Source organism: Symphodus melops (genome assembly GCF_947650265.1).
Source record: "Symphodus melops genome assembly, chromosome: 8".
Classification (NCBI taxonomy): Eukaryota; Metazoa; Chordata; class Actinopteri; order Labriformes; family Labridae; genus Symphodus; species Symphodus melops.
In genome coordinates this window covers 19,588,136-19,612,013 of record NC_136698.1, presented here as the reverse complement: position 1 = coordinate 19,612,013, position 23,878 = coordinate 19,588,136, and the positions used below count along the sequence as shown (strand labels likewise).

The following is a 23,878-nucleotide window of genomic DNA, read 5'->3' as shown; positions in this document are numbered from 1 at the left end:
TAATATTTTTTGATGTCATTATAATGCAGCTGTCTTAATGTCAATGTTTGTTTGCCCTTGTTTTCCCTTAGAGGACCAGATTCCTTTTGGATTCCCCACCATAGACATGGGCCCCCAGCTGAAGGTTGTGGAAAGAACGCGTACTGCTACAATGCTGTGTGCAGCCAGCGGAAACCCTGACCCTGAGATCTACTGGTTCAAAGACTTCCTCCCTGTCGACATCGACAGCAGCCAGGGGCGCATAAAACAGCTGCGTTCAGGTAAAGAACATGTCCAAAGACAGGTTTTTGTTCAGCAAAAAGTGACATTAAATGCTGTGGGCTTGACAGACAAGACAGTTGGCGAAGGGAAAAAACACCAAATTGTGAATCCACGCTTCATGTGTTTGTGTAATTAAATTGTGGAGCCTCTCAACCTTACTTACATCCTGGGACACAGATACAGACACAGACACAGATTAATGATTGAGGGACATGTTTTGTTTTGATACCAATTTAGGTTTCAATTTCCATGAAGATTTTGTCAGGCAGCAGTTGGGACCACAGGTGAGGTTGTGAGGTATTGCTAGCTGAACTACCTGAGTATTCACTCATTAATTTGTCAATAGTGTCACATACGGTCCTAAAGCAGACAAGCACAGATGGCAGATGCATGAAAAGGTCTTGGCTTACACAAGGCAAGTAAAATAACACATATAAGCCATCACTTCACCATGATTGTAAATGAATTGATCCCAAAGTTTAGAAACCCATTGGATAAAAAAGTTAATACATTTGTGACGCTGTTATGTAATCCTATAAAATAATCCATCTGGAAAAGTTATCTCTAATTTTTTTCGAAATAGATAACATTTTTTAAAAGCTTATCTTGTGCCTCTCCCAACTTGGCTTTTATAATAATTAGATATGATTCTACCAAAAAGGGACACAACAAAGACCTGAATGCTTTTAAATGCAATTATAAATTGTGAATACTTGTTGGTGCTTCTTGTTCTGGAGGATTGGAATAGAAGTGGACATTTCTAGGTAGAAAGATTGAAAATGCATGTAGCTTATACAGCAACAATGACTGTATGGTCACCACACCGTCAACAATGATAATGATGTATATAATCCATGGTCTACCAATTACATTTTCATGTGATGAACTTTAATTCTAATAATAATATTAATAATAAAAATAAAAACAGAAGTTTGATTCAATGTTGTAGCACAGACTTTTTTATTAGGTTCTCATGAGCAAAGTTGCTGTGATTTTCTGAGCTGATCAGCTGATACTAACTCTTCTTCTTTGAAGAACACTGCATCAGAAAAAGACTTTGTTTGCATCTTGTGAAAATATAAGAAGATATGTTATTTTTCACAATAAAACCCCAAAGTCTGTCATGTCATTCTGATTTGAAGGGGATGTGTGAATATTATGGCTGTAGGGCAGCTGTTTGTTGTTGCTATGTTGCAGTGCAGCCTGGTCCTATGAAAGCTGATGATGTTCCCTTTGTCAAACCCGGAGGGGCACACAGCTTTCAGGGCTTCCTTCCCTCTTTTTGTTTCTTAACACCGGCTTGGTTTATTATTCAGATTTTTAGCATCTGTATAGTAACCTTTCCTTTTCCCACTGTTTGCTGCATATGCCCTGATGTAGACCGATAGAAAGAAGAAGATTTATTTCATTGAGGTGTTTAAACTCAGAGTGAGGGAGCAGGGGTGAGGTGCCCCTTAGACACAGAGCTGGGGATGGAACCCTCAACTTTCCGATTGATGGATGGATGGATGGATGGATGGATGGATGGATGGATGGATGGATGGATGGATGGATGGATGGATGGATGGATGGATGGATGGATGGATGGATGGATGGATGGATGGATGGATGGATGGATGGATGGATGGATGGATGGATGGATGGATGGATGGATGGATGGATGGATGGATGGATGGATGGATGGATGGATGGATGGATGGATGGATGGATAGATAGATAGATAGATAGATAGATAGATAGATAGATAGATAGATAGATAGATAGATAGATAGATAGATAGATAGATAGATAGATAGATAGATAGATAGATAGATAGATAGATAGATAGATAGATAGATAGATAGATAGAAAATCGTAACTTAAAAAAAAAATCGTAACTTAAAAAAAAAATTCTTTCATGTCTGTGGGTTGTCCATCCAGGTGAGAAAAGAGGGATCCATCACTTGTATTTCCCCCTCTTTCTGATTTCCTGCCTTTACTAATGACTTTCTCTAATCTTATTTGCATTGAAAATTACCTCTCCAGGTGGTACACCAATCAGAGGTAAGAATGCTGAGAAGAGAAAATGTCTACATTTTCGCAATGCTGATCAGTCTCCTCCATCACCATCTTTCCCCTGTGATCACTGTGGCTCCTCATTTCCAGCTCTCTGTCCTTTTTCCTTGCTTTGACACTTTCTTGGGAGGTGTGAATGGTCAGGAAAAAAGACAAAAACAACAGCCATACACATGCTACTTCATCAGTAGTTCACAGAAAGTAATGGACTAGTCCACAGAAAAGGATTAAAATGCTGCTAAACCCTTTAGAATCATTATGAAAGCAGACACTTGTGGGTGAGGATAGAAAAAAAGGCAACAACCTTTTGGAAAATTCAGAGAAGATAAATAAAGCCTTCAGGAATTGTTGAATTAAATCACATTTGGTAATCTGTCTTTTTTTCCCCAGCAGCCAAAAAGGATGTTAGTGTAGATGAGAAGAAACCAGATTGGTCAAACTAATGAGCAACACAATTTTTGTAACATAAACCAGTGTTCAAATAAAGGTACATTTCAGGATTTGTTTGGTTTAAGTGTTACAGGCATGACAGTTCAAATCATGTTTATAGTTACTTTAAATAACCCAAGCTTAATTGTGATCTTATGTGGCCTTATCAGCAACACCCTAATTCAAATTATCAGCACAATATAGACCCACATAAAAATCTACCTCTCATTTAGAAAACGCAGAAATGCCTTTTAAACCACACAATACATATATAACTATATTTGCCTTTTTACTGAAACATTGTATTAATGAATGAATTAATGTTTATTTTATCTTATCTAGTTTGACAAGCATATGTTGCCATGGCAGGAGGGTGTTCCTGCATATAAACATTGATTTCCAGTAGCCTACTTACATTTCTTATATTACATTGCTGTTTTATAGCGTATAGTTTCTATGATCAGTAGGAAAGCTAAACAGCATTAACTCACTTGAATTTCTGTTAAATCTTCATTCACCCTCATGACTTTCTACACTTGCTTTGCTTTCTTCACACAAAGAGTACATCCACCTTTTCCGTTGATCGCAATGCAGGTATTGATAAACAGTTTAAAACAACCCAGCCAAAACAAGGGGGGAAGCACCATATCACAGGGGATGTGGCTGCATTGTATTTTCATTATTGCTTTTTTTCTTAATCAAGATCTTAAAGGCAGGGTGTGTAATTTTCCAAAACTAGCATGATTATGAAAGCAGCATCCTCTGCGTTCTCCGCCTTCCTTCACCCACCCCCTCCCCTCTGTGCTCCCTAAAAACCCACACCCCTCACTAGTGCCATTGGTCCTAAAGAGGATTTCAGCTCGTGCTTTGAGTATGGGCTCATGCATTCATGGGGTAGAGAGGTTTGGTTGGTTTATAAAACGTGTACCCAGTGCAGACATTGCTCAAAGTTTTTACATGTTTACAACTGCTAACCCAAACCCTTTTCAGAGCACATGAATCACTACTTACATTCAGGACCTAAAGAGGATTAGACCAACATCTTTAAAAGTGTATTTGGAGGAAATTACCAACCCTGCCTTTAACATTGTTTCAAACCCATTCCATATTGCATTTCAGGAATTTGTTCTGAAATATGTACATAATTTACATTTTACTATTCAAAGTGTGTTCTGTAAAACTGCATGATAATGTTCACATCTATGTTAATACAGCCTTTAATGAGTGTTTTCTATTTTATATCATAACATTGTTCTGACATCTGAATATTAAATAGCTCACAATGCAAACTTTTATGAATGGATTGTATAAATGGACAGGTAAGTCATAAACAATGTTGGGACCTCGACATTTTGTAACTGCAGCACATAGACTAAATTAGCAGTAACTAGTAAAGTATCCAGTTACTTTTCATATCTTTCAATGCCATCACAATTACTGAAATTTCGAAGCCCTCATTACAAATGTGAAACAGAGGACAACAAAAGCTCCTCAGAACAAAGCTGGTTTCATTGACAATGAGGCTAAGGTTAAGCTAATGTCAGAAAGGTGTCTTGGGGAAAAGGACGTCGCGCGATGTAAACACAGAAAGGTAATCATTAAGCAGTGAGATTTCTGTCTTGGGAATACCGACATTATTTCCCCCTGCTCAATATAAACAACGAGTACAGAGTTGAGTTTAAGTCTATGTGCGGGAAGGAAAACGTCTCTCTCAATAACGAAGCACCGAGCGAAACACAACAAGCATTAACAACGAGGTGATGCTCGTATGTGTGGTTAATTTCCAGTTGAATGACCATCTTGTCGTTGTTACATATCTTTTCCAAAAGGGTTTGATAGTGTTTTATGATTCAAGAATCAAATTGGAGATAATTCATGTCGTGAAAGGTTTGTGTCGGACTCAGGTGAATGTACCATATGGGGGATGTTACATCTGTTTTTTTTCCTAGGAGCTCTTCAAATTGAGAACAGCGAGGAATCAGACCATGGCAAGTACGAGTGCGTGGCAATAAACAGCGCTGGAACTCGTTATTCTTCCCCGGCCAACCTTTATGTTCGAGGTAAGCTTTCCTTTGACCTTTGTGTCCACTCCCTCTTTGCTGCAACTGAGTTTGTCACACCAATAACATGTTTTGAAGTGTTAAAAGAGTTCTTTGTGGATCTGCATCTGCGTTTTCAGAAGGTCGAGGTTTATATTCTTGGTCTTGCAGCAGTAAAAGGTGACACCTTTGCTGTTGAAAGAACCATTTCAGAGAAGGCAGGAATGAAATAACACCTATAAGTCGGATGTTCTGTAAAAAACATCCCTTTTCACAGTTTATCAGCTTAACTTAACTCAATCACTTTTAATCAATATCTAGTGCCATATCATTTTAAAATATATTTTGCGTATCATTTCAAGATTCTTGTCTACAAAGTCTATATGCCTTAACCTTTGTCATGTTTCTGTCTTCATCTCAGTTTAAGTTTGATCAAACATTTCAACAAGCAACATGTCACTGTATGTTGGTGTGCGTCTATTTTTATCTATATATGTGTAATGTGTAACTTCTCTTTGTGGTGCACCAGTCCAACTTATATTGTGTACATTTTTAGTGTTCTTGTTACTAACATTGTGTGTTTGATGTCCTGCTGCTGTAATGCCAGCCCATCATACGATCAATTCTATCTGTCTGTCTATCTATCTATCTATCTGTCTATCTGTCTATCTATCTGTCTGTCTGTCTGTCTGTCTGTCTGTCTGTCTGTCTGTCTGTCTGTCTGTCTGTCTGTCTGTCTGTCTGTCTGTCTGTCTGTCTGTCTGTCTGTCTGTCTGTCTGTCTGTCTGTCTATCTAATGCTTTTACCTCTTTTGTTGGCAAGAGTATTTATTACTAATGTTGTTTGTCAAATGTACCCTGTAGTGTGTCATATCATAAGTTGAGAATTTAGTTATTTATGTCCATGATTTAATTGTAGAGGAGAGATGGTCCTCTTGGTTAACTTAGCGGTCAAGAGAAATAGAGCAGCTATGTGGCTCCAGTGCTCCATGAGCAGTTGTTGATGTGCTCATGGCTCCATGGTATGTGCTTCGAGAGCATGCAAAAGAGCAGAATATGGCCTTGTGTCCGCATAGCATTTTTTTTCCAGGCTGAAAGAAACCGTCTGAGGAGGATGTGGGTAGACACGATCCTTAGCCAGTGAAACGACATACTGAAATATCATACAATATATCAATAAAGATTTTCCATTTGACATTCAGAGGAAAAGATGCTAGGCGCTGTGCTTTTTCTACAAGTGGCAGATTGCTACTGGGCTCTCCCCTCATTGAAAGCAATTGAAAACAGACGCTGGTGCTAAAAAAAAAGGAAAAAAAAGAACGCTAGCTGGACACAGGGTCTGAGTATCTTTAATATGGATGTTATAACCATTATATATAATGCTGCTTGTGTTTTTGTTTAAACATTCTTATGCTTTGTGGTTTTTGAAATGGTTCATGTGACAATGGTTTGTCATACCTTGTGAGTGTGTGTGTGTGTGTGTGTGTGTGTGTGTGTGTGTGTGTGTGTGTGTGCGTGTGTGTGTAGTGCGTGTTGACATTGTACAAGCTATTGTATTTACTGCTTTATCTGATACCCATGTCTATACGCAGGTATTTTTCCTATTTTACTCTGTTTCTCCTTGTCTTCTTCCTCCTTCTCCTTTTTTACCTCCTTTATTTTTTATTTATCTTCAATCCATAATCATTGCAATGCACCATCCAAAAATATAATCCAATTCTCACCAATCAGATCAACGAGAAGGTTGGTTTTTTTCTCTCTTTTCCCCATAAAGTCAAGGCCTGGCAGACTGGAGCCGTGCTGCGCCAGCATCTTGCCTGGCGCCTTAGGCCCGTCCCGGCCTTTTTATCTCAGGAGTCCCAATCCTTCCCTCCCTTTACCCTGCTGCATGCTAGTACATTCTGCTTTGTCCATCATCACATGTAACGCCATACAGCCTGCTCTTCTGAACTTTGTGAAATGAGCATGCCTATAAACCCAGCAAGAAAGTCTTTTTTTTTTTTTTTTAAACACTCCATCCACAGCAATGGATAACATGGTGTATGATGTGAAATGACTCCCTTTGGGATACATTATTTTAGACTTTCACATTACAGTGTATTATTTCTTTATTCCAACAAGTACAATGGGCAGTCTTTTACAAAGACAATTCAACTTTAGGACAACACGGGAGCAGGGACAAACGACATACTACACCAACAGACTACAATGAATTGAGACAGAGTGGAAGAAACACTGAGACTAAATAGACAGGGGGTAATCAGACACAGGTGAGACTGGTCGGGGTAAACAAGACAGGAGAGGCAGGAAACCAGACAACACTGAGAGCTACAAAATAAAATATGGAACACTGAAGAAACACAGAGAGGAACAGGGAGAAGACATTACAAAATAAAACAGGAAACACTAAAGACTAAATAAGTAAACACAATAACACTACACTAGGAAACATTCACACACAGAGGGAAAAATGAGAACTAAAACAAGACAAAAAATCAAAACTCAGGAATTCAAAACTAAATCCCGACACATGCTTGAACAGTTAAAGCTGGATTGTGTTATTTAATTGATGCTTGTTAAACATAAGGGGAACACAACTGACTTTTTGAAATCAGTAATAATGACCACTAATACAAAGCCTTACCCATTTTGGGTGCTTTGACATGCTTTATTTGTGAGGTCTTAGCATGACATTTTCAACCTATACTGTTATATTATAAATCACACCCGTCTTTAATTTGGGTATATCTGTGTTATATGTACCTGCAAAGTAATATGCAGTGCTTGCTCACGTCACAAAAATGTATAACTGTGTCATCATGGCCGTAATGTCTTTAAAAGCATGAAGAACACATTTTCATTTGATTTGACAAAATCAAAGGCATGGTTCATCCCAGTTGTCATCTGCTTTCTGACCATCACTATACAAAGAAGCATGCCCTGAGATAACGCTGTTTTTACTTTGCTATCCTCTTATACCTTTGGTGGGTCTTTGTAAATAATAATATTAGACAAATATAATAGAACAAAGAGTATGGTCCAGACCAGCTCTTTTTCTAGTGCCTCAAGATAACATTTGTTATGAATTGGCGCTTTACAAAGATGATAATTAGGGTGGATTGTGGTTAGACGTATGTTAAGATTCAACCTACCAGTGCTAAATGATGTCAGGAACCCCCTGATTTCAACAAATACATATAAAATGTGCGACCAGAGGATAAAATGACAGGGATGAACACATAAATACATTTTATGTGGGTCTTTTTATTCCCCGACTGTGTAAGATGGCTTCTAAGGATCTCACATTTCAGCAAAGGCTTCAAACAATTCACTTAAGTCAAGCTAATTGTGTAAGCGCTCAAAGTCTATGTACTTTTGCTCATAAGTTTAATATAAGACCACTTAAGCTGCCGCGCTGGGAGTCAGACTGAACAGCGGGGCAGTTTGTACAGCCTTACTCTGTAAACTTCAATATATCTAGTGCTGCTGCAGGCTACTTTTGGATTACATTCATGTTTACCAGTATATTTTCTCTTCAATGGACAGATACACACCTCAGGGATCGCACGTTTCTACAGTCACTGTCATACGTCTAAAGTCATGTGAGAATTCTGTGCTTTCAGGGGTCTAGCCCTGCGCTGATCTTAAAGGGACAGTGCTACTTCAATATGCAGATGCAGCTTTTTCAATCATTTTGACCAGTGTGTATCATATTTGTATCTATTGTGAGCTGTTTTGGTAGTATCAAGCTTTTTTGGACAGTGGGAGCTTCTTCATAGTTTGAAGAACCTTACCTCTTTTTTATCGGTTCCACACCGCAGGAACTTTTAACTATTTTTTTAGCTCCTCGGACCCCGTTTAGAGGAATCTTTTGAGCTCCGGCTTCAGAGTTGGCAGCATGGCAATGCGAAGAAAGACAGAAAAAAAGCCTCCATGGTGTGTAGTTCTCAGGGAACTCCCCAATGGAAAGTTCCTTATCAAAAAGTCCCCAGAACTGTTTGGTCCATGAACACCGACTGTTGATTTCCACATAATGTTAGTTTTTTGACTATTCATCCTCATGTGGGGTCTCTTCAATTTTAAAAATCTTATAATCTTTTAACTTTATGTGATGTTGCTTAACACATATTTTCTAATACTTCTTACCACTTCAAACCAATCTCTGTCGGACTGGAGGCTAGAAATAATTGCCATCGTCTTCATTTCAATAAAATGTGATATTCATTGGGTTTATATAAGAGAAAGACTTAAAGTTTAAAACACGATTGGGTAGCGGTCAACAAGGCACATTTAAAATATATCTATATCCATATGATTACTGCTTCTCTAAAAGGCATTAGTTTCTGAAGTGACAGTGGAAGTTTTTGAACGTCACTATTACTGCAAAATGATGCATTTCCTTGTAAGACTTTAATCCAGCCAGTTGGACCATAGTAATTATTAATGTACTGTGATGTTTGCCCCACCACTTGTCGAAGCTGCACTCCACTTCAGATACTCCTGTTTTTTGGACTTTGCATCTCAGGTCATTGTCATTCCTGCTCTCCCCCTTTTTTTAATTTTATTTTTATCTTGCATGTCTATAAGAATATGTTTCTGCCTGTGTCTGCACTCTGTATATCAAATATAAATATTGATGTATGTTTATGTTTCTGTCGATCTTTTTGTCTACCTCTCTAATTAATTCAATTCAAATGAATGTTAGTCAAATATAGACAATATGCAAATATCAACAATTATAACAACTATATTAACATACATTAATTAGAAGTACGAATCATTTTTAAGGGGTTATTAGTGGTAAACATTGAGTGTAGTTTGTTCTAAAGATCAGGGAGATGACGAAAGTCCACATCTATGGACATCTATTTAACATGATCGAAGAAAACCTCTTTCAATTCTTCATATTTTTTTTACAGTGGAACTCAGATTCTGTTTCGACTTGTCCTCAATGACAGAGTGAACACTGTATATCTGTATCACCATCGATTTTTATTTCTCTGCATGTGTTATCTTGATGTATATTCTCTATATTTAGTTCACTATCTGGATTTATATCTCCATTGATCACTATTTTTATATCTATATACTTATATCTTTATCTATCTATGTCTCTGTATCTCTACATATCTAAATATGTTCATATCTGTATTTCTCTTATATGGATATACAGATATAGAAATACAGGTATACACAGTAGAGCTGTTGAGATACAGAGATGTGTCTGTGTCTGTCTATTTATATTGCTGTTTATTCAAAGCAATTCATATCTCCTTAAATCTGTATTGCTATATATTTTCACTACTATCTCTATAAATCTATCTCAAAATGATATGTATCACTATATCTCACTCTCTTCTCTATATCACTATCTCTTTATAGCTATATCTCTAGCTCTCTATATCTTTTGTATATCTCCATATGCCTAGGTATATATCTATATCTCTCTATAGGTTGATATGATACTGATAGTTCAGACTGAACAAATCTCTCATGTTCTCTAGCCAAGCTGAACATTGTTTTTCTTTTAGTATGTGTATCTCGATTGATTTTTTTCATCACATTTAATTTGAATTTGAAAAAAGTCAAAGAAACAATATGTAGAATTTCGATTTGGTGAGGACCGATGGTCTGAGAGTGCAACCACAATGTCGTCAGAAACAAACTGCTGTTGCCTTCCCCTTATAGTCAGCATACATCTGTTGACAAACAGAGAGCGAAGATATTGTTAGAAGCCAAAGAACGATGTTGACTGACAAAGTGCAGGAATATTAGAGGGTTTTAAGTCAATAAAGAACATGACTCTGCCCGCACCAGTATGTGTAAAAGCTTGACTGTAACTCCAACATAACCTGCTCCAACATAACCTGCTGCAGAGCAGGTTAGGTTAAGTTATCGTGGTGACATACCCAGGTAAAAAGTAAAGCTCAAACCCTGCTTCGTAGTACAGGCCCCTGATTGTTTACTTGCTTAGTCTTTAGTGTTTCCTGTTTTATTTTTTAATGTATTCTCCTTGTGCCTCTGTGTTTTTGTTACATTCTTCAGTTCTCTGTGTTCAGTCTTCCATTCTTTACTTTGTAGTTGTCCCCAGTGTTGCTGGGGCCTGTACTACGAAGCAACATATCCAGGGTCTCTTTGGGTGATCTGGCTTCACTAACTCTAACATGAGAGATCATGCTTAACAGTCCTACCTTAGAACTGACTACAATAACTCCTGTTTCTTCTCATGTTTCTTCTCTTGTCAGATTGTTGCTTTCCAGTGAGCTAGCCAAGAAAAAAGAGATAGTGACCAAGTAAACATCACTGGAGATAATATTCATAAAAGACATATGTAATGTACGTTAGGCTAGCCACTAGCACTATCAGTGTCCTTGTTGTTTCATGTTTAACAGCTTTACCTGGTGCAGGCAGTCATCTAATCAATTATAGTTTGTAACCCAAATTACTGTAGGTTTGCACCATCTTCAAGTTAGTCTTTTACTTTTGGAACCTCACAAACCTATCCCAACTTTTATAACAAATTATCCTTTTCTATGTAGCCATTTAGCCTCAACCCATAAACATCATGGCAGTTAACCACAGGTTTAAAACCACGTAGAGTCGTATTTGAGCAATATTACTGGACCTTGTCAGTTGCCATAGTTGTTTAGTATGTCTTTGTCTGATACATGTTGTCTCGAGGGGTTAGGTGTAACATTTTGGGCCTTACAACAGTGCAGTTGCACATAGAGACAGAACCGAAGTCAAAATATTGTTCCTTTAAGACTTGCTTTGGTGCCCAATATAATTTACTGTAGGCTTATCAGCCTTACCTTACTCCCCCACACACATTCTGGGTCCTCTACCACTTCCTCTCTTTACTTCTGCAGTTCGACGTGTACCTCCTCGTTTCTCCATTCCCCCTACCAATCACGAGGTAATGCGAGGTGGGAGTGTCAATCTGACCTGCGTTGCAGTTGGTGCTCCCATGCCATACGTGAAGTGGATAAGTGGTGAGGTGGAGCTGACTCGGGAGGAAGAAACTCCCATTGGTCGCAATGTCCTGGAGATTACCAACATAAGGCAGTCTGCCAACTACACCTGTGTGGCCATGTCCTCCCTAGGCGTAATAGAGACCACAGCCCAGGTCGCTGTCAAAGGTAATGTGGCAAGAGCTTTAGATTAACTTAGCTGTGACAACACCACCTGAGGGAATTTCGCCTCCCAGGAAATACTTGAACTGCTTTTTAGAGGTCACACAGGTTTGAAAAATACTACAGGGTAAGAGACAGTTTCACGTTGAAAGTAAGAAAACTTTATTTAACAAAACGAAATAATACTTCAAATTATGAGAAAACTAATCGAAATGTAAACTGAATTATGCTGCACACAAATATAACTAATAAAATAGCACTTGACCAGGGAAGGGGGAGAGCTGTGTGCTCCCTCCCTGCCATACCACGGCAGTAAGAAAAACTTGGAAATATAAAACAGGAGTATCGCAGGCAGAGATAGGAAACGTCTATATCATCTTTTTATTAAAGTGTAATCATGTGTTCATCATTCTCATTATCTTAAACCAATTTTTGTGAAAGAAATAAGAAATTATAAAAATGTATGTAGGCTAAATTGAGTATTTAGGATAAACTGCCATAACAACTGGAGCAATGTTACCACACATAGTTTAGGTGTAGATGTTAACCTACAAGAAGGAACAATGGCTGGCTCTGTTAGCACTGCTAATGCTAGCAACAATGGCAAAACAAATTACACAACTTACTCACAGACAATTTTAAAGACATTGTACCAAATTTGGATGGTGTCTGAGTGTTTTCTTAACTTCAGTCTTGAATTAAAATGTCTGTTAAACCGAATGCAAAATGAGTACTTCGAGCATCCCTAGTGCTATGAAAATTGTGCTCAGTCTGCTGCCTCTGTACTGATCAGAGGAGGGGGAAAAAATCGTGAATGAGCATCTACTGAAGATAGACAGACCTTCATGTCAGGACTTTGGAGACTGGTTTTCTTGACTCTTCTCTCTGTCTCTGCTTTTTAACAGATTTACCTAAGCAGCCCACCTCCCTCACTGTGACAGAAACTACAGCTACGAGTGTCACCCTGACCTGGAACTCCGGCAACCCAGAACCAGTCTCCTACTATGTGATACAGTACAGAGCCAAATTGTCTGACAATGGCTACCAAGAAGTAGATGGAGTAGCAACAACTCGATACGCCATTGGAGGCCTCAGTCCCTTCTCTGAATATGAGTTTCGTGTCTTGGCTGTCAACAATGTTGGTCGAGGGCACAGCAGTATAGTTAACGCCCAAACAAGCGAGCAAGCACCCTCCTCAGCTCCTCTTAATGTCCAGGCACGGATGCTAAGCCCCAGCACCATGCTGGTCCAGTGGGATCCTCCAGAGGAGCCCAATGGCCAAATCCTTGGATACCGGGTCTTATATGCGTCAGAGTATGACGCCCCTCTCAGCAGCTGGCTGACACAGGACACAGATGACAGCCACTTCACCACCATCTCAGATCTCACTACAGATGTCACCTATAGTTTGAGGGTGCTAGGCTTCACCTCTGAAGGAGTCGGGCCTCTCTCTGATGTTCTGCAAATTAAGACCCAGCAGGGAGGTGAAAAAAAAATCATGTTTATGTCAGTACAATTCAAAACTATGACCCTGGGTACTTTTAAAGCTTTTACCTAACATTTATTTAAGTAGTATTGAGTTTTGTTCGATTGCTTTCTTTGCCGACAGGATGTGTGCAAAAACACAGTTGGAATAATATATTTGACAGAAAAAGAGAAAGGTCTGAATGTTATTAGGATCAGAGGAGCAGTTTCAATGTTAAATATAGATGAACCAAAGTGCAGACCAACAACATGTAAGGCGTTAAAAAGGACTTTTGCAGGCTTTGGGTGTCCAGGGCTGGGGGTGAGGCTTGAGCTGTTTGGAGTTAGCTGGGTGGTGGTCTTTGTATGCAGTGAGGCAAATGGACACAGTGGCAGGAAGAGCTGTGAGTCAAACAAACCTTGAATGACAGCCAGTTTGATTAGATCTTTCATCACTAAAAGTACACTGACTTAAGGCGGGCATACACTTTGAAACATCTCATACTCAAACTGCATGAGTAAATCACATTTGATGAAACTAGAGATGTCCTGATGCCAATACCAGTATTGGTATCGGGTCGGATACCATCTTTAACTGCATTTTTCTTGTAAAACTACACGGATACAACACCGATACCACTGGCCCACGGGCCACTAGTGGCCACGTCGTAAAGTGGCTAGCGTTGAAACACATGCACATTTTGTCAAAATCTGGAAACAATATTTGGGCTATGATCCTTAGCATAACAAAAAGGTGTAAGGTGTCTTTGTTGCACTTTAAGCCCAACTGCCTCTTAAAGGTGGTCAGCTAGTCATTTCATTTTCTTTGGTTTCATCGTCAACATTACCAGGCTTTTAGCTGGGTTCAAGTATTCTTCTGACTCATTTAAACATCTCCATGTCCTACTTGACTGCTTGCAGACATTCTCTTCCTCCTCACAATTTATCTTTGTCATATGTTCCTGATTGAGTAATTCACGTGTTATAGCTGACTTAAAAACTAGCACCAGGGGCATGAGTCATTCATTGAGAAAGTATATTCTTCATATAAAATACCTATGTTTAGTGGCTATTCTGAATACTGATAAATATAAACTTCAGTATTTGACCTAAAACAAGGCTTCTTTATGTCCTACCTCTAACCTACCTGGTTCCTATACTCTGTATTTTATGATGTATCTGTTGCAATCTATATTCTTTATCCTAATTTCATTCTGTATGTTTCCAGTTCCAGACATGTTGTATGATTTGGAAGCTGAAGCTGAGCTAGACTCCCGTATAATGCTCTCATGGCGTTGGCCAGTCCAGGACTCTATAATTGGCATATCACTGCTCTACTGGGAGGCCAACAATCCCACAGTAAAGGTTAGGACTGCCCTATCACATGACTCAACTGGACAGATTTGAGTCTTTTTTAGTCTGTTTCCAGAGTCTTTCTCGTATTATAAATGTTTCTTTATTGGTTGTTCTTAAAGATCTTATATGTGTGCCTGTTCAATGTCTAGTCCATAAAAAATAGTGTATATACAATCTATTTCAATTATAGCTGGATTCTTTGTTTTCATATATGTTACTATGTGAACTATGATTTTTGCAGACCGATCGTTTCAGACTATATTTCATATCATCAAAAAGGGCGTAGTTGCTGCATCACGTAGCTGCAGGGCAGTGCAAACTCACGAAGAAGATGAGGCCACTTGCTGAAATCCAACAAAACGTCAAAACGTGATGAATTAAAACTTTTTGTATCATTTGAGTAAGTGTGCGGGCCTGTTGGGTCTTTAAATACACAGCTCTATTTTTCCCTATCAGGAAAAAAGCACACAACTACAAACAATGAATTTGCTTACTGCAGATCTGATTCAGCACTCTCTTGGGTTTGCTGCATCTTGACAAGAAATCTCCCCACACACGTCATGATTTTAAAAAAAATTGACAGGTTATTTTGTCTTTATGCAAATATGTCAAGGGCTTTTGGCACTCCATCCACAGTAACCCGAAATGACCCGGATTTAAGTTGTGCTTCGTTACATGAGGCCCCCGATTATAACACATATTTCTTTATAACAAATGGGTTCTGGTTATGGAAACATAACTTACACAGGTGTAGTAACATAACTATGCATCAGCTTAGTTTGAGGAATTTTGAGATAATGACAATAGATACTTTCAGAATCATTTGCAAGACTGCTTTTCTTTGTGTTTTTGTCACCATAACTCTTGTGTTCTCCTGGTTTCTGTCTTTCCACAGCATCAGATTGTTTTCAACCCAACAGGCTCCTATGCAGTTGATGGTCTAAAGCCAGATTCACTTTACGTGTTTAGCCTTGCAGCAAGGTCTGACATGGGTGTAGGACTCTTTACTCAGCCTATTGAGGCCAGGACGGCCCAGACCTGTAAGTACCATTTCATTTAAGCATTTTTTTTCGTATATCATCATGCCATTTTTTTACAAACTGATTACAGATAAACCATTAGGGGTAAATTTGAGGTTATAGAAAATAACTGATAAGTCTATGATGGATAATTTAATGATCCTGCATGACCTGAATGGTTAAAGACCACTAGTTACCAAGTTTATTTAATTCAATTTAATTTAAAACAACTGTCACATCTCCAGCAACAAAATGCTAAAAAAAACAGACTAAAATGTTACCAAAACTGTAATAGCACCGGAGTGTCACACTTCCAAGGAAACCCCAGATGTTACGTTAGTGTCACACTTAATGAAATTTGCCTTTTGCTTTGAGGAGAGAATGTTGTGATTTACTCTTTTTTTAGTTTATGTGTTCCTTTTTGTTGTTGCTTAAAGAGCTGCAGGTCTTATGTTATCTTCGCTCTTTATTACTGTGAGAGTTGCAGCTGATCTTTTTCTTATAATTACCGTTTTTTGACTTGTATCTCCACCTATGTGCAAGAAACATGGTTCCAACTAAAGATGGTAGCCCTTGATGAGATGCGTGCTATTATAGTTAGTAGTGCTACGATGGTACAGTGATTTTTGCTTAATATTTTAAAGAGTAAAAATATGAATGGGACACATTTTTGAAACTTGAAACATACTAAATGATGATACTTATAGCACCACCATGTGGTGAGATATTAAGCCTTCTGCTTTAAATGCTAATAAGTTACTGACAGTTCGCCATATTTGCGCAGCATGTTCCTTCGATGCTACTGATCGTTTGCTGTGCAAGGGTCAGTTCAGAAGTTGTCGCTCTGTAGTATCAATTCACAACTATAACTCCTCAAGCCTTTACAGTAATCACACCAAAATGTTCAGATACTTTACACCACACATCAAATTTTGTTACAATCGGTTTAATGGTGTGCCCGTGAAGACAGTAAACTTTTGACTGTTATCAGCTACTGTAAAAACGTTTTTTATTTCACTGAATGTTTGACATTTGGATATTGGATGATTTTGCAGAATTTTACGTTATTTGATGTTGATTTAATAATAGAAATTTTAATAGGCCTGTAAAACCATGTTTATAAAAAAGAAAAGGAAATGTGAAGTTAAAAGTAAAGATCATGAAAGTTATCGCTGCAATCATTTGCCTGATCAATCTTGAACCCAGAGGTGAACTCTGAACGTGATGCTGATGTAATAAAACCAAGTGAAGTTTCCTGGTATCTAATAAAGCCTACCTTGTATTTTCATTCACACCTCGTGGTTATTAGGATTACTTCACCAGTAATTATATGTGAAGTATTCTGAGACAGTAAAGGATGCAATAAAAATGCTCCAAGATAGATTCATTCTCTTTTTCCGCCCTTGGGGACCCAAAGCAGTTGCCTGTCTCGCCTGTGGATAAGCAGCGCTTCTGCCTCCTTAGCTGTTGACTTTGTCTAATCTAGATTTACAATGAAATTAATGATGGCATGAAGATGACACCACAGTATTGGTGTGTGAAATGCCTGTTTATACCTGTGCCTTGGATGTCCTAATAGGAGGAGAGCTGCAGAAGGTGGGCATTAGTTTTCAAACTCTGTTATTTGTCTTTGTATTTCTAGTGTTTCCAGGAATCAGAATACCACATGGCCAAGATTAAATTCCTGATCCTTCAGTTACATGAAGGAAAACAAATCTGTTCAGACATACGCCATCTCTACCTGAGAGTGAGATGTTGAAGTTGTGTCTAAACTGTCAGTGTCAGTGATGGCTAGCAGTCAATCTATAATATAATATTTACACTGTTTGAAGTAAATATCTGATTCCATGCTGATGTCATATTCATACATGCCAAGCCACAGCAACACACACACACACACACACACACACACACACACACACACACACACACACACACACACACACACACACACATTGTCCTCTCTACTGAGCTAGTATGACCAAGGCTTACTATGTTTTCAGTTGAAGTTGTGTTCTGTATCGTGCTGCAGTGCCTGGAGCTCCTCCCAGGAAGTTTAAAGTGGACATCCTCAACTCCACTGCCATCAGGGTGTCGTGGAATCCTCCCCTGTCTGTGATGCCACATGCCCAGATCAGATTCTACCAGGTAGTCTATTCCAGGCTGGAGAATGGGGAACCTCATGGTCAGCCGACTACTGTGGATGTTACCCTCTCTGAAGCACAGGTACTGTGACTCTTCCAATCTAGTCTAAGGATATATTAAAAAGATGTTTTTTGTATTCTGGTGAAAATAAACTGTGGGAAATGAGTGAGAAAAACCCTATTCCTAAATGTCAGGCACTTATAAGGTCAACTTTTGGTAAGTAGTCATTTCTTTCGATGGAAAAAAAGAAACAACAATTTAACAACTAAAATGAGAGGTTAATGTTTTACTTCAGTAAATTAAGATCAATAAACAACTAAAAAATTTTATTTTACCCTTAACTTTCTTTTTTGGTGAAGTACATTTTTGGAAACATATCATTACCATTTACTTTAAGTTGGTTAATGCTGGAGGAAGTTGTTGTTGAAATCATTCATTCAGCCCTTTTCAGAGCTCCTCATTTTGTGCCACTATTGCATCTTGGTCCCATGACGGAATGTTGTTTTTGAGTGAGGAAAGAAGAAGTCCCTAGAATAAGAAAGAAATTGATTAATTAATTAATTTAATTTTATACACAATTTGATGATACATTTATTGTAAAAGCTGCTGCAGTGAATCAATGAAGTGTGACAGATTTATCATTTCACTTAGTTCATGTTTATAATGAAATATTTTAGTTTAGAAGAAACTCTCTTTCTCTTTTTGTTTTACCTATTCGGACTGTCGTTTCAGGGTGTGTTATTTATGCCCCTGTGACATTTCAACTTCAGTCTGAAGAACGTAATGATCCCCATCTGTCGTTTGTTTGAAAGTAGTAACAGAGGCCTTACAGGGCTTATAGAGGCGGTGGGGGAGTGCAGTGCTGAGTGTGTGCATTTCTGACTGTGTGTTTGCGGAGCTCCTGCTGTGCTGTGTGTGCTGCTTCAACGCTGAAACACAACGTGAATTCAAAGACTGGGACACCATACCAGAACCAATATGAATGATCAAAGAAGTAATGACAGCTGAGCTTCGTTACAGCACTTTTGTGTAAACATTTTTTCTCTCTTTCCCTTCATTCCTCTTTTTTGCTCTCTGTTTCTACAGACTCCTCAGGGGACCATAATAACAGGTCTGCTCCCAGAGACAACGTACAGAGTGACTGTTGCTGCGCACACCAACAAGGGAAATGGGGCTCAGAGCAAAGCCAAGGTTGTCACCACAACAGGAGCAGGTATGTTCTATATGAGCATTCATGAGTGCTATCTTTCTGTTAACACATCTATTTAAATATTTTCACAACATACACAAACATTTAGTGCTAAGATGGGAAAAAGTATGTTTTGAAATTGAATATTCTCTGGGTTCTGCTGCTACAGACTTATTTGACCTTGTATGACTATTCTTTTGTCTGTTGTAGAAATACTGTATGACATATATGATTCTCATGTCTTAGACCAAAATAATTATTTTGCTGTTGTTACTCCCTCCCTCCCCCCCAGTGAAAACTCTGTGTTGACCATAGTCAGTACATTCAAAGCAGCACATACATCCATTTAAGCATCCATATGCTGTGACATATCTTTGACTTAACATCCGGTGTTTCCACGGCAATGATCAACATTTCATGTTTGTAATGTCTGCTCATCTTGGCGGCTGCCGCGACAAGAATAGAATAAAATAGTCCTTTATTGTCATTGTGACCAGTACAATTAAATAAAAAAGTGCCAGACAGTGTTAGTGCATCAATAATACCAACATTGAAATAGTGAATGCATCCTTCCCGTACTACAGGAAAGAAACACACACTTAGCACCATTCATTCTGTCATTGTTATTGCACGATCCCGCTGTATAGTGTTGTGTTCAGGATTGTTTTTTATGGCATTGAAGGTGGTTATTGCTGTCAGATAGAAACTTTTTTTAAGTCAGTTTGTTCTTGATTTGATTGTCCTGTATCGCTTGCCTGATGGCAATAGTTCAAACAAGGAGTGACTCAGATGGAAAATGTTTTTTACAATACTCTTGTAGCACAGCGAGCACTGTGAAGGTCGTCCAGTGAGGGGAATGAGCTGTTGTAGAGCGTTTTTCTGGGCTACCGTACGGCTGCTAACCACACTCCTATACAGCATGTTAAGATGGATTCTATTGAACTTCTATAAAAGGATACAAGGACAAGACAACTTACAACCCATTACAACTATAAATTATGGATTTCTCTAGCTTTGATAAGTGGTGAAAATATTTTACGTAATGTCAGTACTTAACAAAATGATTTATATAACATAGGCCCAGTCAATTTTTAACTCATTTGTAAACGTTGGCATAAAATTCTACATATTATACCTATTAAGATAGCAAAACAATCTTGCAAAAAAAAGGCATGTTCAAAATCTTTCAGTTTTTTTGACTGCAGGTGCATGTTAACCTGTATGAACTATGTTCCCATGTTAAGTGATCTCAGTTACATAGTATGTAGCCAGTCCAATAACCTTGTGTTCAGTGGCGGCTGTTGATTATTCTCCAGGAGCGGCACAATTCTTTTAACCTGGATGTACATCTTTGTTCACTAGCTTGATACTTAATGTTATTAAATTGCAATTAGCGGGCTAACATAATTAGCAATTAAGAAACTGTCTCTTGAACCTAAGGCCCCGTGTCCACGTAGTGTTTTTTTTTCAGCTGCAGCATTTTTTTCCCCGTTGTTTTCAATGGGTATAGGGCGTTTGCAGCAGAAAGCAGCCACCTGGATGAAAAGCGCCCAGCGTCTTTTCAACAAGCGCTCTGCCATTTTTGTGCGGCCACTCCAAGCGGCTCAAGTTTGAAATATTTCAACTTCTCAAAAAGGCGCTTTTTTTCAACAAACCAATCACAAGGCTAAAAGGTCGATAGTCGTAATGTTGGCAACCAAAAACAATGGAGGAGACGTTGGGCTTGGCTGTTTCAGTGTCATAAGCCTAAAATATGATAGAAACCGGGCTTCATCCAGCAGCAACTCCCGGACAATGCAGTCATATTCCCCATATTGTTGTCTCCTACGGATCGTGTTGTACCCACATCCTCCTTGCTCCGTGTCTGATCGGAGATGTGATAGCGTAGCCGTCATTATGAAGCTCATCATCCAGACAAGGTAGGAGGGCGAGAATATTCTGATTGATGCTCATAGTAAAGAAAACAAACCATCTGAAGTATAATAAAACATGCAGTAAAAAGTAACAGAGCCGTGTCGTTCATACAGCAACCGTTGTCAACAAACTGTTGTCATAGAGACAGGACGGATGTTTTACCGCTTTTCTTCTCAGTGCACAAACGCTTCATGCACACACAGCCAGTGCTTTTCTCTTCAGAAAAAACGGCAAGGTGGGAAAAACCTCTTACTCTGGCCTAACCCTGTTACTGTGTGTCAAACACATCATTTAAAGATAAGAGATGATAGGTAGATTCTCAGCATCTCTGCAGTCTGTACCACTTGCGTAAGCAAATTAAGAGGGTGTGCTTGACTCCTGTGCGGAAGATGCTACAGTGCTTGGACTGTCAAAATAAGCACAATAAGCAGATGTTGTGTGTTTATCTGGTAAAAGCGGCGGGTTCCACCAAATTGTAATTGTCTGCTTTATGTTGTTTGAAGAGTAATTTATTTAGTTAGTTTTCCAGAAGTTTTTCCTTGCCAACAATATCTGTATTTTTTACTTTTATAGGAAATAATGGTTTTTAGTGTTTGATTAATTTTGGCGGATTTTTTTTTTTTTTTAAGTAATCAAAAAATTGGTATTGATATTTGAGAATATGTCCTGTCTTCCAGTGCCTGGCAAGCCAACCATGATGATCAGCACCACCATAGGGAGCACTGCCCTTATCCAGTGGCAGCCCCCCAAGGAGATAGTAGGGGAACATGTTGGATACCGTCTGCAGTTTAAGAGATCAGAAGAGGAAACATTCAGTTCCAAAGAATTTAGGCATACAGATGATCATTTCACATACACTGGTCTCTACAAGGGCGCCACCTATATCTTCAAGCTGTGCGCCAAAAACCGAGCAGGTTATGGTGACGAGTATGTAAAGGAAATCAGCACCCCTGAGGACATTCCCACCAGCTACCCTCATAATCTGAGTGTGGTTGGACTTACTGCCACCTCTACCAACCTAGCATGGAACCCTCCTCCTTTGGCTGAGAGAAATGGAAAGATTGTTAAGTATGTGGTTGTGTATCGTGATATTAATAGCCAGCAAAATCACACCAGCAGTACCACAGAAACAGAATTGATTATCCAAGATTTGCAGCCTGACACAACCTATGACATTAGAGTCCAAGCTTTTACCAGCAAAGGGGGAGGACCTATGAGCCCCAGCATTCAGAGCAGAACCATGTCGACTTCCATGCCAGGTAAGCCTCAGTTTATATATTAGCAATGCATTACCATGCATTACCATGCATTGCTGTAATCTGATCAATGCATGACTCCATGGCATGCGGGGATATCATTTTAAGAAATAACGTACAAATAAACACGAATATCATCTGTAGGTTGAGGCACACATTTACAATTTTGGTGACCATATTCTCAGGTCAGGACATGTGATTCTGTAGCCGCTAGTATTGAGTGATGTCTCATTCCTTGAGCTCCTCAATTTGTCTTTAGAGGTACCAACAAAGAGAAGGGATGGGATTACATTAATGAAGATGAAAAAAAAGATCTATCCATAAAACACATTTAAAGTTCTGAAATTACTATGACACTGCTCACAGTATGCAGTTCAACTTCGACAGCACAGCGCTTCCAAAAGAGCATGTTTCCCTCCTGTGAATGCTGTTCTTTTCTCTTCCCTGTTTTGTCTCATGCTTGTTGCTTGAAAAACCTGTTTGGTTTATGGATGAACACACCAAAATTGACAATGTGCTTCAACAATATAATATGCTCATATGCATGGTACTAATGACATATTTGATGGCATAGACACAGAAAGCTTACTCTTTTTTTTGTGTGTTTTTTTTAATGTGTTTGTGTGCAGTTCCTTGTGTTTGTATGTGCATGATCGTTAGGATAGGGTCATTGTTTTATGTTTTCCATTAGCACAACATTGATTGTAATGATTTAATAAGATCATTTAACAGTAAGATGATGCTGTCATATTTGTATTTCACAATGGTACAAGCAACAGCTGAATATGAAATATGACTTTAATAAACGTGAAATGTGTAATACATTTAAAACTAGACTAATATGTTTTTTCAAGTGATTGTTAAGTTAAATAGATTGTTGTTTTTGAACATAAAAAAAAATGTCTAGATGAAAATATGGACTCTTTCAATTTGCCCATTGTGGTACAATGCTGCCACGAGGCAAGAAACTAACAATCCTAACAAATTAAAATACAAGGACAATGTTTATTAATATTGTTTTAGTGTCTAATTTTAAGGATGAAAAACACACACAAACAAATCCTCATTGATATAATACCATAGATGGATATTAACACTATGTAAAAACATTTTTTGGTGGGTCTTCAAACCAAGCTCCCAGTGCAAGCAACTATCATTCATGCTTGTGATTTTTTACATGTTCTGGTAATTAAAAATCACCTTCAACAACCTACAAGAGAATATTTCCAGCAAATTTCCAACTGATGTAAATTTCACAACTCATACAAAGGTCCAGAAAAATGCAACAGCTGATACACACGTAGATAAAATGCAACCAAAAAAGTACACCCAGAAAAGATGCAATATAGTGTAATAGGCTGCTCGTAGTACATTTGCTGTACAGACTCAAAAACATACAAAACGAAAACAAAAGAAAAAGAAGTGCTGTAAGACTTTATAAATAACATCATTAATTAAGGGTAAATGAATAGTTAATGAACTTTTGTTATTCTACTGTAAACAAACGTTGAAATTATAGCTAATGTTTGCAAATTGCAGATTGATATGTTCACAGTTTATTGTGGAACTCATAACATTTTATACACGATATAAAGTGTTTATGATAGTAAACCCTTGAG

General features: G+C 38.4%; 1 protein-coding gene across 5 annotated transcripts in view; it reads left to right on the top strand.

The window, feature by feature from the left end:
* The window catches only part of LOC306828688 (receptor-type tyrosine-protein phosphatase F-like), a 78,550-nt gene that overhangs the window by 27,748 nt on the left and 26,924 nt on the right, over positions 1–23,878 (top strand). For 2 of the 5 annotated variants that reach the window (XM_079351236.1, XM_079351235.1), the window contains exons 5-14: positions 72–260; positions 2,287–2,304; positions 4,695–4,805; positions 11,653–11,922; positions 12,822–13,400; positions 14,609–14,745; positions 15,632–15,776; positions 17,788–17,981; positions 18,987–19,113; positions 21,681–22,262. In XM_079351236.1, the coding sequence (XP_079207362.1) occupies positions 72–260; positions 2,287–2,304; positions 4,695–4,805; positions 11,653–11,922; positions 12,822–13,400; positions 14,609–14,745; positions 15,632–15,776; positions 17,788–17,981; positions 18,987–19,113; positions 21,681–22,262 (2,352 nt within the window). Of the gene's footprint in view, positions 1–71; positions 261–2,286; positions 2,305–2,427; positions 4,576–4,649; positions 4,806–11,652; positions 11,923–12,821; positions 13,401–14,608; positions 14,746–15,631; positions 15,777–17,787; positions 17,982–18,986; positions 19,114–21,680; positions 22,263–23,878 lie in introns of those variants that run through there. The other 3 variants (XM_079351239.1, XM_079351237.1, XM_079351238.1) reach the window with 2 other exon arrangements.